We start from the raw sequence: 14910 nt of genomic DNA, 5'->3' as shown, positions 1-14910 counted from the left end.
TCCTTCCTCTTCCTATTTCCCTCCTCCACCCACCCTGATTTAAAAATACTTTTGTGAAGGATATTTTTTTTTTTTTTTTTTTTTTTTTTTTGGAGACAGAGTCTCACTTTGTTGTCCAGGCTAGAGTGAGTGCCGTGGCGTCAGCCTAGCTCACAGCAACCTCAAACTCCTGGGCTCCAGCGATCCTTCTGCCTCAGCCTCTCGAGTAGCTGGGACTACAGGCATGTGCCACCATGCCCGGCTAATTTTTTTTTATATATATATATATATATATATATATATCAGTTGGCCAATTAATTTCTTTCTATTTATAGTAGAGACGGGGTCTCGCTCTTGCTCAGGCTGGTTTTGAACTCCTGACCTTGAGCAATCCGCCCGCCTCGGCCTCCCAGAGACCTAGGATTACAGGCGTGAGCCACCGCGCCCGGCCTTGTGAAGGATATTTTAATCCTCTATCCCTACTTCTACAATCATGGATGCATTAAGTACTGCGACTCTTTGAACAAGTTAATGTTTGTCCAACAGAAAGAAAACAAATTTTAATAAAAGTTTATTTATTCTTTTCCTTACTCTGGTGCACTTTACTATGTAAACTATCTAGTTTGAATAAATTTGGTGCGATCACCATACTTAGAGTCATTCGTGTATTCCTTTGTTAAACATAAACACAAGTGCTACACTAAGTAACCAGTTTTTCTGCACTTTGCAAATATTACATCATTTAATTCTCATAATAAACCTTAAGACTGTATTCCCATTTCACAGATGGGGAAACTAAGGTCATAGTTACTTGCCCAAGGTTATACCTTAAACTTGAAAGCCAATATTCAAACTAGGACTGCCTCCAAAGTCTTTGATCGCTGAATTAAAACCATACTATCACAAATGCACTTTACTGCTTTGCCAGCCAGAATGTGCTCAGATTCCTAATTCTGCTTTCTGTACAAGCATAGTTGTAGCTTTATTTTTATACTTATGAAACGATTACTTGTGCGTATGGAGGAGGTTCAGAGAAACATGTATTTAATCATCTTTATTTCTGTAAATCAATTAGAAACATAAAATGTTTTTATAAAACTTACCATTTAACATCAACAGATTGTCAGTTCCTGGATGTGGATAGCTCAATCGACCTTTAAAAAGACAGGAAAGGGGAGTTTGAAGATTATGGAACTATTTGAAAAGCAAAGAACATAAAAAAATAAAATAAAAAATGCAGGGTAAGGGAGAAATTATTCAGTGCAGTATATTAAGAACTAAAAAGTGAATGTTTAACTCAAAGTATATTAACTAAAATTATCACTGAAAGTTGAAAATAAAACAAAAACAGTTAACCTTGGTTCTATATCATAATATCACATTGTGATTTAGGAGCAATACCAACAGAATAAAGCTTATTTGTTTTTTGAAACGTAAAAACAATGTAGTAATCCTAGTTTTGCAAACAATATGAGATGTGAATTTTTTAAATCTTTTCAAACCTGTTTGTAATTTTCTCTATAGATGTCTTTTGCTGAAAATAAAACTTGAAGGAAAGGAATTTATCTTCCTAATCAAAACTAAAATGTTAAAATAAAAAGCAAGCAGAAAAAACTCATCACAACTTGCCATTTAAGTTAATGTGGCCTTACATAGTCATATTTAGATAAAGAAATTTAATGACTGCATCCTAATTGTATTGTGACAAATGTTATTGGAAATTTAACTTGTTCAATGTTTATAAATGACTTAAAAATAAAAATACAAAAAATGAAAATATTAAAGCTTATAAGCACAGTAGCATAGTATTTCCTCTGAGCCATTCTTCATTCAAATGTTTTATGTTTACTAAATGCAGAAGGGACAATGGTACTACATACTGCTGTGGGGAAGGAAAAAAAGTACACATGAAGCATACTGTGGTTTATCCAGAGTTTTTACATCATAACACTTATCTGACAAAATCTAACAGCAGGGATGATCATTATTTTCTAGTTGATTAAAAAAAATAAAACAGGATTTTTCTCAAATGCCTGAATCTCCAATAGATTATTTAAAAGGTATATTAAAATCTATTTAGTGCCGGGCGCGGTGGCTCACGCCTATAATCCTAGCACTCTGGGAGGCCGAGGCGGGCGGATTGCTCAAGGTCAGGAGTTCAAAACCAGCCTGAGCGAGACCCCGTCTCTACCATAAAAATAGAAAGAAATTAATTGGCCAACTAATATATATATATAAAAATCAGCCGGGCATGGTGGCTTGTGCCTGTAGTCCCAGCTACTCGGGAGGCTGAGGCAGGAGGATCGCTTGAGCCCAGGAGTTTGAGGTTGCTGTGAGCTAGGCTGACGCCACGGCACTCACTCTAGCCTAGGCAAGAAAGCGAGACTCTGTCTCAAAAAAAAAAAAAAAAATCTATTTAGAAAATTGCTAAAAATTAAATGTATGGAATTGTATTTTAGCAACTTTCAGCACAGGCCCTTTAATCCACTTATTTACTCCTAAATTTCATGCAGCATGATATTAGTTAGTTAATAAATGACTCTTTTTTTTTTTTTTTTTTTGGAGGCCGAGTCTCACTCTGTTGCCCCAGCTGGAGTGCCCTGGCATCAGCCTAGCTCATAGCAACCTCAAACTCCTGGGGTCAAGCAATCCTTCTGCCTCAGCCCCCCGAGTGGCTGGGACTAACAAGCATGTGCCACCACTTTTTTCTATGTATTTTTAGTTGGCCAATTAATTTCTTTCTATTTTTAGTAGAGGCGGGGTCTTGCTCTTGCTCAGGCTGGTTTCAAACTCCTGACCTTGAGCAATCCACCTGCCTCGGCCTCCCAGAGTTCTAGGATTACAGGCATGAATCACCATACCCGGTCAATAAATGACCTCTTAAATAAAGTTGTCATAATCTAAAAACATACACGTGACTTTATTGTTGTTGATACCTTAGCATGGAATGAGAAACAGGTGAATATGCACAGGAAGTACAAAATAGAAGGGCCAGGAAGCACAGCTTTCCTAAACTGGACTTAAGTAACACAGAACATTACTTTGAAGTGTCATAGCTTATTTTGGAAATGTGCCTATTTCTAAACATCTTGCTGCAGATGGCCAAATTTAGAGAACAATTTAAGTCCATGAAAAAATTTCTGTTATTTCTGACTTAAGATTTAAAATAAAAAACTCCTACAAAAGTGGTAACCTCTATTGCAGTTGAGTATAACAAGTTAATTAAATCTTCCACACTGACAGTGTGTAGGATGCAGAGGATACAAACATGAGTAAGGCAATCTCTGCTTATGATGTGGTAGGGGAGATAGACACAAATACATAGTCTCAATAAAATCTGCTAAGTGCTATAAGAGTTATGTATGGTACGTTATATTTAAAAAAAACATAATGATGTATTTAATTAATCAAACCCAAGAATTTAGGCAAGACTTCCTGGAAATGTAAATGAAACCCTTAACCTGAAGCCTCGTTTCACCTTGAAAGACACTCAACTTTAAATTGCCACATAATTATTTTCTAATACATTAATTGTTCACTTATTTATCCCAAGATACAGGTAACAAGACACATTTACTGGTAACTGTTTTTTTATATCTTGGCTCTGAAAGGACATAAAAGGACAGATACCCATTTGCAAATGAACATATATTTGTATACATGTTCTAAAATATCAAAGCCCTCTGCATAGACAAGTCTTTCAATATAACTAAAAAAGTACTCCAAGATGAAATAAGCAAATTTAGACTCCTTTTTAAGTTATCGAAACACATTTCCTCTACCACAGTGAAAATTTTAATGCATCTTGCAAGTTATCTTTTATAGTTTTACTTAGGATATCATCAAGACCACTTTCACTAAGAAACTGCCAATTGATAGCAGTAACTAACAACTTGGAGTATTTATCATGTGCCAGGAACTTTTCTAAATTCTTTACAACCAATTATTTAATCCCAACAATAGTCTCATGAATTAGGTACTATTATAGTCCCATTTTAAGATGAAGACACTATTACCATAAAAGGTTAAATAATTTGCCTAAGGTTGTATCACTGACAAGTAGCATTGGCAGGGATTTGAACCTAAGTAAGCAGTTTGGCTCCACATTCTTAATCACAACTTAACTATTCATAACACAATACAGAGAAGGGTACATATGGTGGGTTGTATGATAAATTCATCTATTAAAAATTTTGCAGAATGACTATATAGCATATTAGATAACAAACTTTAATATAGAAAAATAGAAAAAAAGCACATGCTATAAAATCAATTTGTCCTTATTGTGTAAAAGACCTGTGGCATAGAGATGGATAGTTGTACACTAATACCTGTCTGTTCCTGTCAATAATAGGGCCCTCAATGTTACACAGGAACAGAGCTGCAGAGAAAAAAGCTGCATTTCCTAGCCTTCCTTATAGTTAAGTGTGCCTGCGTGTATAAGAACTGGACAATGGTATGGAAAGTAAAAGAAGTATGTGCAATTCCTGGGAAGTACTACATCCTTAAAAAGGTCCTGCTTCCTTCCTTCCCTATTTCCTATTTTCTAGAATGTACATGTGACAGCTGACCTGAAGAAATCATATTAGACCAGGAGGCAGAAATTGGTTGTTAAGGATAACAGAAGAACAAGCTAATAATACTACTAATAATAATACTATAATTTAATAATTCAAAAATATATATTTTTAGGTGTCAGCAAATAACTGGAAGACCTACAGTATCTTAAAAATTGTATACAGTATCTTAAAAATTGTATACAACATATACAGTTGTTCCTCTTTATCTGTGCGTTCTGCATCTGTAGATTCAATCAACCACTGATTGAAAATATTTAGGAGAAAAAATTCCAAAAAGCAAAACTTGAATGTTTTTGTTTGGTACACTAAGTACAACATTGAATCTATGCAAATGAAGTGATGTCTAGGCATTATATTAGATATTTTAAATAATCTAGAGATGATTTAAAGTATATAGGAAGACTGGAATAATTTATATGCAAGTACTATACCATTTTATAAGGGACTTGAGCATCCCAGATTTTGGGATCCCTGAGAGGTCCTGGAACTAATCCCCTATGGTTATCAAGGGACTACTGTATAAAAGCCCAATTTTATGTTAGCCACTTTAAATGTATATCTGAGTAACTAAAAATGCTAAGAAATATAAAAACTGCATACACCTTATCATTTGTATAGACAAATTATCAGATTACATTTAGAACAAATATTTGGCCCCTCATCCTCTACCATTCTACCATTCTAACTATACTAGCCGCTTTGCCATTTCACAAACATGTCAGGCATATTCCCATTTCAGGATCTTCCTACTTCCTCTTTTTTCTGCTTGCAATGCATTTGCCCAGATATGACCAAAGCTTGCAACCCTCACTTCATTCAGGTCTTTAAGAGATGGTATCACAGATCATCCTGCCTAAAATAGCAGCTTCTTTCTTTCTATAGCCCCATGATACTATATTTTTTTCTTCACAGTACTATTGTCTAACATTTTTAACTGTCTATACTTCTTTAAAACAAAGATCCATGACGGCAGGGACTTGTCTCTTTTATTCTCTACTGTATTTCTAGTATCTAAAACAGAGCTTAGCACATAATAGGTTCTCAAGTATTTGTTGAATAGATAAATGAAATATTTTACTCCCTGATGCAAACCACAGACTCAATCAAAAGCAAAGATGCCTTAAATGTGTATGTATGGCATGGGAAGGACATTCTCTAGGAAAATTAAAAAAAAAAAAATCACAGAACAAGACTTTATTTCAGCTCATTGCTAAATCCCTTAAGCACTGGGGGACAGGGGAATGGGAGATACTGACAAAGTTGCTTGTTGCTATTTGCCAAAGTAGATTTTTCTCTTCTCCACAACTATTCTCTCTTCTTTAATGAATAAACACAAAAAATGAACTTTAAAGCCCAATATTTAGTTAATGATGGCAACCCATTTCTCATCAGTGATGAGAAAATTGTTAAAGAATGATATCACATGTTCTGTCAATTCTTTTCAACAGAAAAACATTTAAATCACATATTAGAATCATAAAGAGCTTGGGTTAGAATTAACATCAGATCCATTAAAAAGAGAGGCAGTATGGTACAGTGGTTAAAAGCACAAATTCAAGAGCTACCAAGTTCCATCACTTACTAGCAGTTGAAACTTAAGACAATTATTAAGAATAAGCCACAGTCATCCAACTGTAAAATAAGGGTAAATATCTACTTTTTAGTCATGCCAATTAAATACATTAAGTATTCAGATATAGTCACTAGAAAAAGTGCTTAGATGTATCAAGTAACCAGTAAATGATATGTATGATATGCTACATATTGTATATGTATATTAAACACACACCCTTAATTGAAGACATCTAATACTTCTTTCTTATGTGCTTTAAATAAAGCATTGCTCCCAATCATTTCATAGACTCTTCTAACATTGTTCACAATACATATTTCACCTTTACTGCTAAATCCAACTAGAAAAATGGGTTCATATGAAGTCTGGGAAAATCCACTTAGTATGTGGCCATTACCAACTTGAATAATTCCAACCTCTGCTCAGATCCAAGGGGCAGAATAGTCATTCCTGACCTCACTCCCAAATCTCAATGCAAGCCTCATAAAAGCCTAAGAATAAGATCATACAAACGTAGAAAAGACCCTTAGATCCAAAGTATCAGATCCTGAGAACAAAAGAATCATTCCTTACCTACAGCTAATAAAAGCCATCACTCTACTTTAGATTCACTTGAAACTAATCTAGTTAACTCACTCTTACAACAGGATCCTAACATAATTTTTTGACCTAATAATAATTATAAATTATAAGACTTTTATCCAACTAGAAAACATACTAAGAAACACCAAAGACCATAGAATACCAAAAAGTTTTGTTTCACGTAATGTGTAATTACACACAAAAAAAGACAATACAAGATTAAACTTAAGTCATTAATCATCTGATAGAATAATGTATCATCATATAGTTATTAAAATAAAACTGGTACTAATTAAGATATATGTAACTAATATGAAAACCAAGTTGAACTAATGGTTGCAAAACTTATCACTGTAAAAGGGTTTTAAATTAAAGTAATGCTGATAACCATTACAAATAACAAATGGGCATAAAACATTGTCAGTGGCAGTTGGAAACTGGTATAAAACTTATTAAATTGGCAATACGTGTTTGGAGCCTAAGAAACAAACATATGAAGTTTATCCTATTGGAATAAATGCAGACAGGTAAAGCTCATGGAATTTTATTTAAAAATTTGAAATACCTTAATGTTCAATTGTAGGGGAATCATTATACAAACTATTTTACATTATGAATGCAATAAATATTTATGAAGAATATGAATTATTATGAAAAAATGTTTAATCATTCAACTAATAATTAATTGAGCCCCTCCTGATACTTGGCATTATGATAGATGACATTCACGGTAAGGCAAAAACAAGTGTGGTCACTGCTCCCATGACAGTCTTCTGTGAAAGATATAAATTTATAAAACAAAAAACTATTGAATCTAAAATAAATTAGAAAAGTACTCTGATTAAAAAGAAATATGATTCTCTAAGCATCTTTAACACAGAGTAATCTATTCTTGATAGAAGTGCCAGAAAGTAATCTATTCTTGATAGAAGTGCCAAAGAGTCTTCACTGAGGAAATACAAGTTAACTAGACATTACATAGACTTCCAACTGAACATGAAGGACTGAACACATGTACTCACATCTGCTGCTTTCTGAAACCCCTACACAATGACAGTTAAGAAAATGTTAAAGAAGTATAACCCCATTAAGACAAAGAGGATCACAGATCAAAGAACAGGATCATAGAACAACCATGTCTTTAAATTTTGGGGGCTGTAGATATGAATAGTTGACTGATAACTGACTTTGTAGACCAGAAATCACTGAAAAAACAAAACTAAGCCAGTGTGTGTATATGGAAGACCATCAAGAAACAATCCATTTATTGCAGTAGTATCTGGATAAGTTTAGAAATAAGGAGCTCTGGTTACCACTGAGGGTAGGAATGGGGTAGAAATGAAAACAAAGGGGTTGACAATTGCTTGTTAGTTTTCAAAAGAGCCAACAGACACACTATGCCCTGTGGCTCTTCTAAGAAAGCTAGCAGCTAGGCCTAAATAGAGCTCTCAGGCAGAAGACTGGAAGATCCACATCCAGGTCCATTTCCCAAACCAAAACAAAATAACCCCAAATTTGTACATAGAGCTTCCAATTTCCATTTTTGTGTCTTATCTTTAAATATGAGTGGACGGTAAAGGATCATAACATATTTCATAAAAGCAACCAACATGAGAAAAAGAGAACACAACCAAAAAACAGAAAAGATGAACTTAGAAGAAGCATAGACAATACAAGGAACTGGAAAAATAATCTTCAAACACTATAATATCCTCCAGAGAAATAAGATCAAACAAGAATAAGACATAATAGTAAGTTCTGAGAATTATTTTTAAAGAGGGTCTTGAAAATTAGTCAGCAAAAAATTTTAAAATGAAAAACTCAATAGAAGAGTTGAAAAATAAGAGATTTCTATCTCTTCAAATACAAAAGACAAAACAATGGAAAAGAGAAAAATGATGAGTATAGTAGGTTTAAGATTTGAAGAAAAAGAATTCCAAAAAGAGATAATATAAAAAATAAAATAGAAGAAATTATCAAAGAAATAATACCTTAAATTTCCAAGAACTGAAAAAATAAATCTCTGAATTAAAGAGGCCCAATGAATGTATAGCTCAATAAATAAAATAAATGAAGTTATGTACATAATACCTAGAATGTAGGAAATACAGAAACATAAGCACATTGTTTATAAATAACTTCTTAAAGAGTAAGTTAAAAGAAAAGTTCAAAATGGCTACCTCTAAACATAGGAATTAGAAGTGGACAGTGAATGATGAAAAAGAAAACTTCTATTTTTTATAATATAAGACTTATGACACTAAGTGACTTTTAAATCTATGTATATATTTTTTAAACTAATTTTTAAAAAGTTAACCAGGTTGGAGGGAAGGTAAAGATTTGATTATTCCAAATATTGTAAGTTTATACATAGAAAATGATTGGAAAAATTACATGTCAAAATACCAATTATGGTTATTTTAGCTTGTAGAATTACTGATGATACTTGTTTTTGCTAGAGTTTCCAAATTTTCTTTAATGAATAAATACTATTTTTTGTAATAAGAAAACAAACATTTTAAAAATGATAAAATGTTATAATTTGGAGAAAAAATCTTCAGAGGAGATTTTCAGGTATACATTTAAATAACATAAGCAGCTAAAGTTCACAGGCTTTATTATCCCAAGTACTTGCTTTTATTACTGCAAGTTATATATAAAATATATTTTTTGTTGTTTTAATTTCCATTTTAAAATAAGAGATATAAACACATTTAAAATCTTATGAAAGATGCTTTGTGGTGCATAACAGGCTTGCAGTAAGCATACGTTTTGAATAAATGTGATTTTAAGAAAATGTATTATAGTTTCTGTCTAATAAGTTGTAGTTTTTAAAAAAGAAACTGCAATCTGTCATAATTAAAGCTATTTACCTAAATATTCAAAGATACTTGGAATAACAAGTATGTTCTCAAATTTAATAACATAGTTGCTAATAAAGACAACTATCTCAAAATAAATTTTAAAATCTTCATATTCATGACACCATATTTTAAGTTTATTAAAACAATAACTTCTACAACCACACTTTCATAATTTCCTTTTCAATCTACATATATATATTCCCACCAAAGACAAAAGTTAAACTCTGGTAAATTATACTTTTACTAAGATGAACTTAATTCTGAGTACTTGGAGGGTAAAGTATTAAGATTCCATGTATATTAAAGAGTGATCATTTCTTAAAATCAGAATACATTTAATAAAATAAATAAATGAATTTAATAAATAAAATGGCTTCTATAAGAATATTTCAAAGTTAATAATGATTTTTTTCTTCCCATCAAAAGCCAGTGGTCTATAGGGAAAAATCAACAAAGGGGAAAGAATATATAAAATTCTATTTACTTTTTTAAAATAAAAATGGGAAACATTTTATAAAACTAAGAGCATACACAGCAATCCTGTCTCTGTTATCTTTTTAAAAAGACATTCTAATATATGTGATTTTCTTCTTAAGTTTTTTCTTGGCAATTGTGAAAAACTTTGACTCCAGGAAGCACTAGTGGCTGAAAGAAAGTAAACTCAGTTTTGAGAAACGCATTTCCCTCTCCTACAGGGTGAATACAGTAGGGCTGTGGAAGAGGAGTCGACATAACTACTTTAACATGTGTATTAGTGGTATTTGTTTTATTTTGCATGTTGTTATTAGTATTTTAATAAATGTCATTAAACCTCCACAGTTTTTCACAGATCTCTTTACCTTGCTCTCCTATACCAGTTTCTCCAGGTGAGCTCTTTACCCAATATGCACTACACCCGCCGCCGTTAAGAGTGGGCCCTGAATCCAGCATGGTTAACATGCTCTCACAGTCTGAGAACCTCTGTCCAGGTCAAAAATTCTCAAGTTCTAAAATGTAAGTTCTCAAACTAGAGACTTCGAGAAATTTATATAAGTTATTAGGGACTCCGTACATCAATCTTATATGCCAGCTAAAGAGAAAGAGGGAAAAGTGGAAAAAAAGAAGCATGAATTTATTTGGTATTAACCACAACCACTTAGCACCTTACAGGAGTAATTCTTTATTTTCTTAGGGCTTATGTTCCCTAAAATAAGCCAAGCTTCTTTCTTAAGGAGTCTTAAAAAATATGAAGGTAGCCATCGAGTAATAAAAACGACACTAGATATAGAAAAACGTAGTAAATAAAAGGTTTTAAAGGCATCTACTTCTGAATATTTGTTGGTGTAAAATGGCGTTCTAAATCCTTTTTCCTGAATTCCCTTTAATTGTTCAGGAAACATTGGTAAAAGGCATTACCACCTTCTGAGAAAGATCTTCCCAAGAACTGACATATAGATCAACCACATTTCTACCTATAGTTTTCAAATAAACTTTTATGACCTGAATTTAAATTTTTTTGTTTGTTCTGATACTGTGGGGGAGGATATAAGCAATTTTTGACAAAAATGCTTACAGTAAGACCTTTTTACAAGTTGTTGGGGGTAGGGAGGGAAGAGGGCTTAACTGTAATCACTATCTTGTTCTTTTATTTAAAGTGGAATGCACTGACCTACACATACATAAAAAGATCAGATTATTTAAAATTGGTATGCAAATATAAAACTGCAAAATTATAAAAAAGTACATTGCAAAGCATTATTTGCTTTAACCATTAAAAAAAAATCCATGCTTGTTCTTCCTTTGAAAAGCAAAACATTTGCTAAGAATCAGGGTAGTCATCAGAAAATAGGATGTTAATGGAGAGAAACCACTGCAGAATAAATAAAGCAGATCGGTCAGTGCCACTCATACGAAGGAAAGCATGTAACAGTGTATTAGTGTTCACCACCAAGGGCAAAAGCCAGCACATACTGGACAGTGTTACACCCAGTCAGCATCAGGCAGCTGTAAACAAGCTATGCCAGGACTAGCCTTCTTTCAGCTCCTCAAATTTGACAATTTTTTCAATGCTGTTGCACATGCTGGATTCTTTGTTTAGGTGACACTTTCCTCCAGTATTTTTCCATCATTGTGCTGCTCCTGCTTCAGGTCTCAGCTTCCATTACTCCATATCTAAATTAGGTACTTCCTTTCACTTATTTTTCTAAACACCTCATAATCCCCTCCATAGTATTTCTAACACATTGCAGTTATATGTATATTGTGTTTGTGTAAGGTTTGTCTCTTTTTCCCCAGGAAGAGGCTATACAGTCAATGAAGGCCTAGACCATGTCTGTTTTACATAAGGTACAGTGTCTAGGACACTGGTGCAAAAGCAGGCATACTCAGTGGAAAATAAGTTGCATTCAGAGTTCTGTCTTTTGGTTGCCATCACTTCACATCTGTACAACTCCAATAAGACTATATCCCTTCCACCTGCTATGCCTGACCATAAAAACTTTAACATGAAACAATGGATTCCCTACTGACCTGAGAAACCACTGGGGAGTAGGGAAATGGAAATGTTGTAATGAAGTGTTATGGGTGTAAGTGGGGATGAGAGGGTGTTTCTATTAGTAGGATCACTCAGTTCTCAGACCAGTAACTTACCACTTTCTTTGCATTCTAGAAATCTGCTTGACTGCTTTTCTTCCTACTGGCACTCTCACCTTGACTTGTTTCTCTTTTCCTTTAGACATAGGGTAGAATTGAATGTGAATTTACAGCTCTGCTTTTCAGCTCGGTGGCAGCCAGCCTCTATGATTTCTGCCTAGTATTCATGTCTCCTGAGCAGCAGACCCCTCCCACATTGAGCAGAGCTGATCCATGTAGCTATGAGAATGTTGTGGAAATGATGGTATAAGACTTCTGAGGCTAGGACATAGAAGACACTGAGGCATTTGCTTTGAGCCTTATCACTCACTCTGGGGGATACCAGCAAACATGCTGTGAGACAACTGCAGCAGTCCTGTGGAGAGGTCCATGTGGCAATGAGCTGAGTTCTGCCAACAGCCAGCCATGTAAGTGAGCCATCTGGAAAAGGATCCTCCAGGCCCTTCCGATGACTGCAGCCTCAGGAGAGATCCTCAGCCATAGCTAACCATTTAAACTGCTCCCAAATGCTAACCCACAGAAATTGTGCGAGATGATAAATGTTTATTATTGATTTTGAGCTGCTAAGTGCTGGGATCATTTGTTATGCAGCAATAGATAACTAATATAATCTCTCATCACTCAAGTTCACAGTTTTCTAGAAATTTTTACCATTAATATAAGGGGAAATAAAGAATTCATTTTAAAAATTTACCCTCCAATTCCATTCTCCTTTTTCATTAGATCCAGTAAGGAACATACACAGAAATATAGCTGGTTGTTTTAAAAAAAGAAAAACATTTTAAATGGATATAATAATATTCATTTCATTTTTAGGGGGAAACAAAAATTTTTTAGTATTAAATGGAAGATAGAGTTTCCTAAAAAGGATGAGAAGATGAGATAGAAGAGATGAAATAGATGGTGAAGCGCTGCCCTAATGATCAGAAATGGAAAGAAAGGGAAACAAACACAGGTATTGACCCTGGTTGGTTTCTTCAATTTGCCACCACCTTGCTTTGGCAGATTCTACTAAAGTCCAGCACAAAGAAAAAATGTCATGATCTATGTAGAGGAAGAAAATAGACAATATGATATATATTGGTAGCAGAGTTTGTATTAGGAAGAAAAGGAAGAAAAAGCTGGAAGTGGCAGCACTCAAGTATGAAGATAATCTTAAATAGGACTGTGATAGTGATCCGCTGAATCAGTTTTATTTATTTTTTCTATGTAGAAAAGGTTTTCCAAATGAATTTTTTCTCTTTTTAATTCCTTGCTGTAAAACATGTACAACATAAAATACTCCAATTAGAAACAGAGATGTGTCACCATGATGATTTCTAAAGGTGGTGGGCATGGTACCCCTACAAACAGCCAAAGATAATTTTTCTAACAAAAGAATTTTGAACTCACCTGGCATTTTTAAAAAATTATTAAATTACTCTTTAGCCTTATGCTGCTTCCATTTCCTTTTCAAGGTCCTCTTTCTAGTTTCCCTCCACTTTCACTATAACTCACAATAGAAAAAAGAAAAACTAAGATAATTAATAGTGCAGTAATGAATATTTTCACTAACATCTTCAAAAGCCTTTTATAAGAAGACTGAGAGAAATAATGAAAAACTTTTCATTATCTATTGGTAATAGTTAATAATCTTGATTTTTATCTTATATGAAAGTTTCTAAGAGTTTTACTTTTTAAGTCAAGGAGACAGAGGGGAATTCTTAATCATAAGATGCTGGCTTCTATTCCTAAACAGTTGATCTAAGACAAACATCACTGGACCTGCCACCACAAAAGTGAACACTTTTATACAGATAATAGAAAAACTAAGCTAAATTTTGGTTGGAAGCAACCCCCCCTCAAAAAAAAAAAACCCAAAAAACCCCAAAACAAACAAAAACTCAAAACCCAAAGTATAACTTTATTAGTTCGTATAGGGAATTATCATTGGCAGACATCACCAACAGCCACTAATAACCCCCTCAACTTCTCAAGCTCCTTAAAATAAAGGAACTAGAAAGACAAGAAACTGTTCCACAAGCAAAATCCAGAAGCAGAACAAAATGTTTAGATATTTGGTCAATATTATCAACTTAGCCCCATACCACACCACCTTGCTGCCAACACTGAAGTTCCAGAGTTTTTAAGCTAACTCTTGTAAGAGAATTCTTACTTGGCTTTATCAAATTAAGAAATATAGAAAGTTTACAAAGCAATCCATGATTTTAATTCAATCAGAGATTCTGAGCCAGAACCAAACAATTAAGCTGCTCCTAATTTTCTGTGCCACAGAAACTATATAAGGTAATAAATACATATTGTTGTTTTAAGCTGCTAGATTTTGAGACAATTTGTTATATAGCAATCAATAACTAATATCTCTTATGACTCAAGCTGACAGTTTTCACCATTGATATAAAAGACAATGAAATATATTGTATAAAGATATATTGCATACTGGGGGATGGACATGCTTGAAGCTCTTACTCGAGGTGGGAAGGGGGCATGGGCAATGTATGTAACCTTAACACTTGTACCCCCATAATACGCTAAAAAAAAAAAAGATATATTGCATAAAGACAATAAAACAATTCCTTTTTTCATTTTATACACGGAATATGTATAAAAAAATAAAAACAAGTATATTAATGAATTTCTTCAGATTCTATGAATGATTAGTGAAGACTGCTACTATAAGATCAGTGGGCTGATTACTTTT

The 14910-nt window shown here is 33.5% G+C and overlaps 1 protein-coding gene across 10 annotated transcripts in view; it reads right to left on the bottom strand.

Moving 5' to 3' along the window:
- Nucleotides 1–14910, bottom strand: part of CPEB2 (cytoplasmic polyadenylation element binding protein 2) — a 64363-nt gene that overhangs the window by 34557 nt on the left and 14896 nt on the right. For all 10 annotated transcript variants that reach the window (XM_076001098.1, XM_076001096.1, XM_076001097.1 and 7 more), the window contains one exon: nt 1083–1133. In XM_076001098.1, the coding sequence (XP_075857213.1) occupies nt 1083–1133 (51 nt within the window). The remainder of the gene's footprint in view (nt 1–1082; nt 1134–14910) is intronic.

Source organism: Microcebus murinus, chromosome 3 (genome assembly GCF_040939455.1).
Source record: "Microcebus murinus isolate Inina chromosome 3, M.murinus_Inina_mat1.0, whole genome shotgun sequence".
Lineage (NCBI taxonomy): Eukaryota > Metazoa > Chordata > Mammalia > Primates > Cheirogaleidae > Microcebus > Microcebus murinus.
The sequence above is the reverse complement of the archived record's forward strand: the minus strand, read 5'-3'. Positions and strand labels throughout refer to the sequence as shown.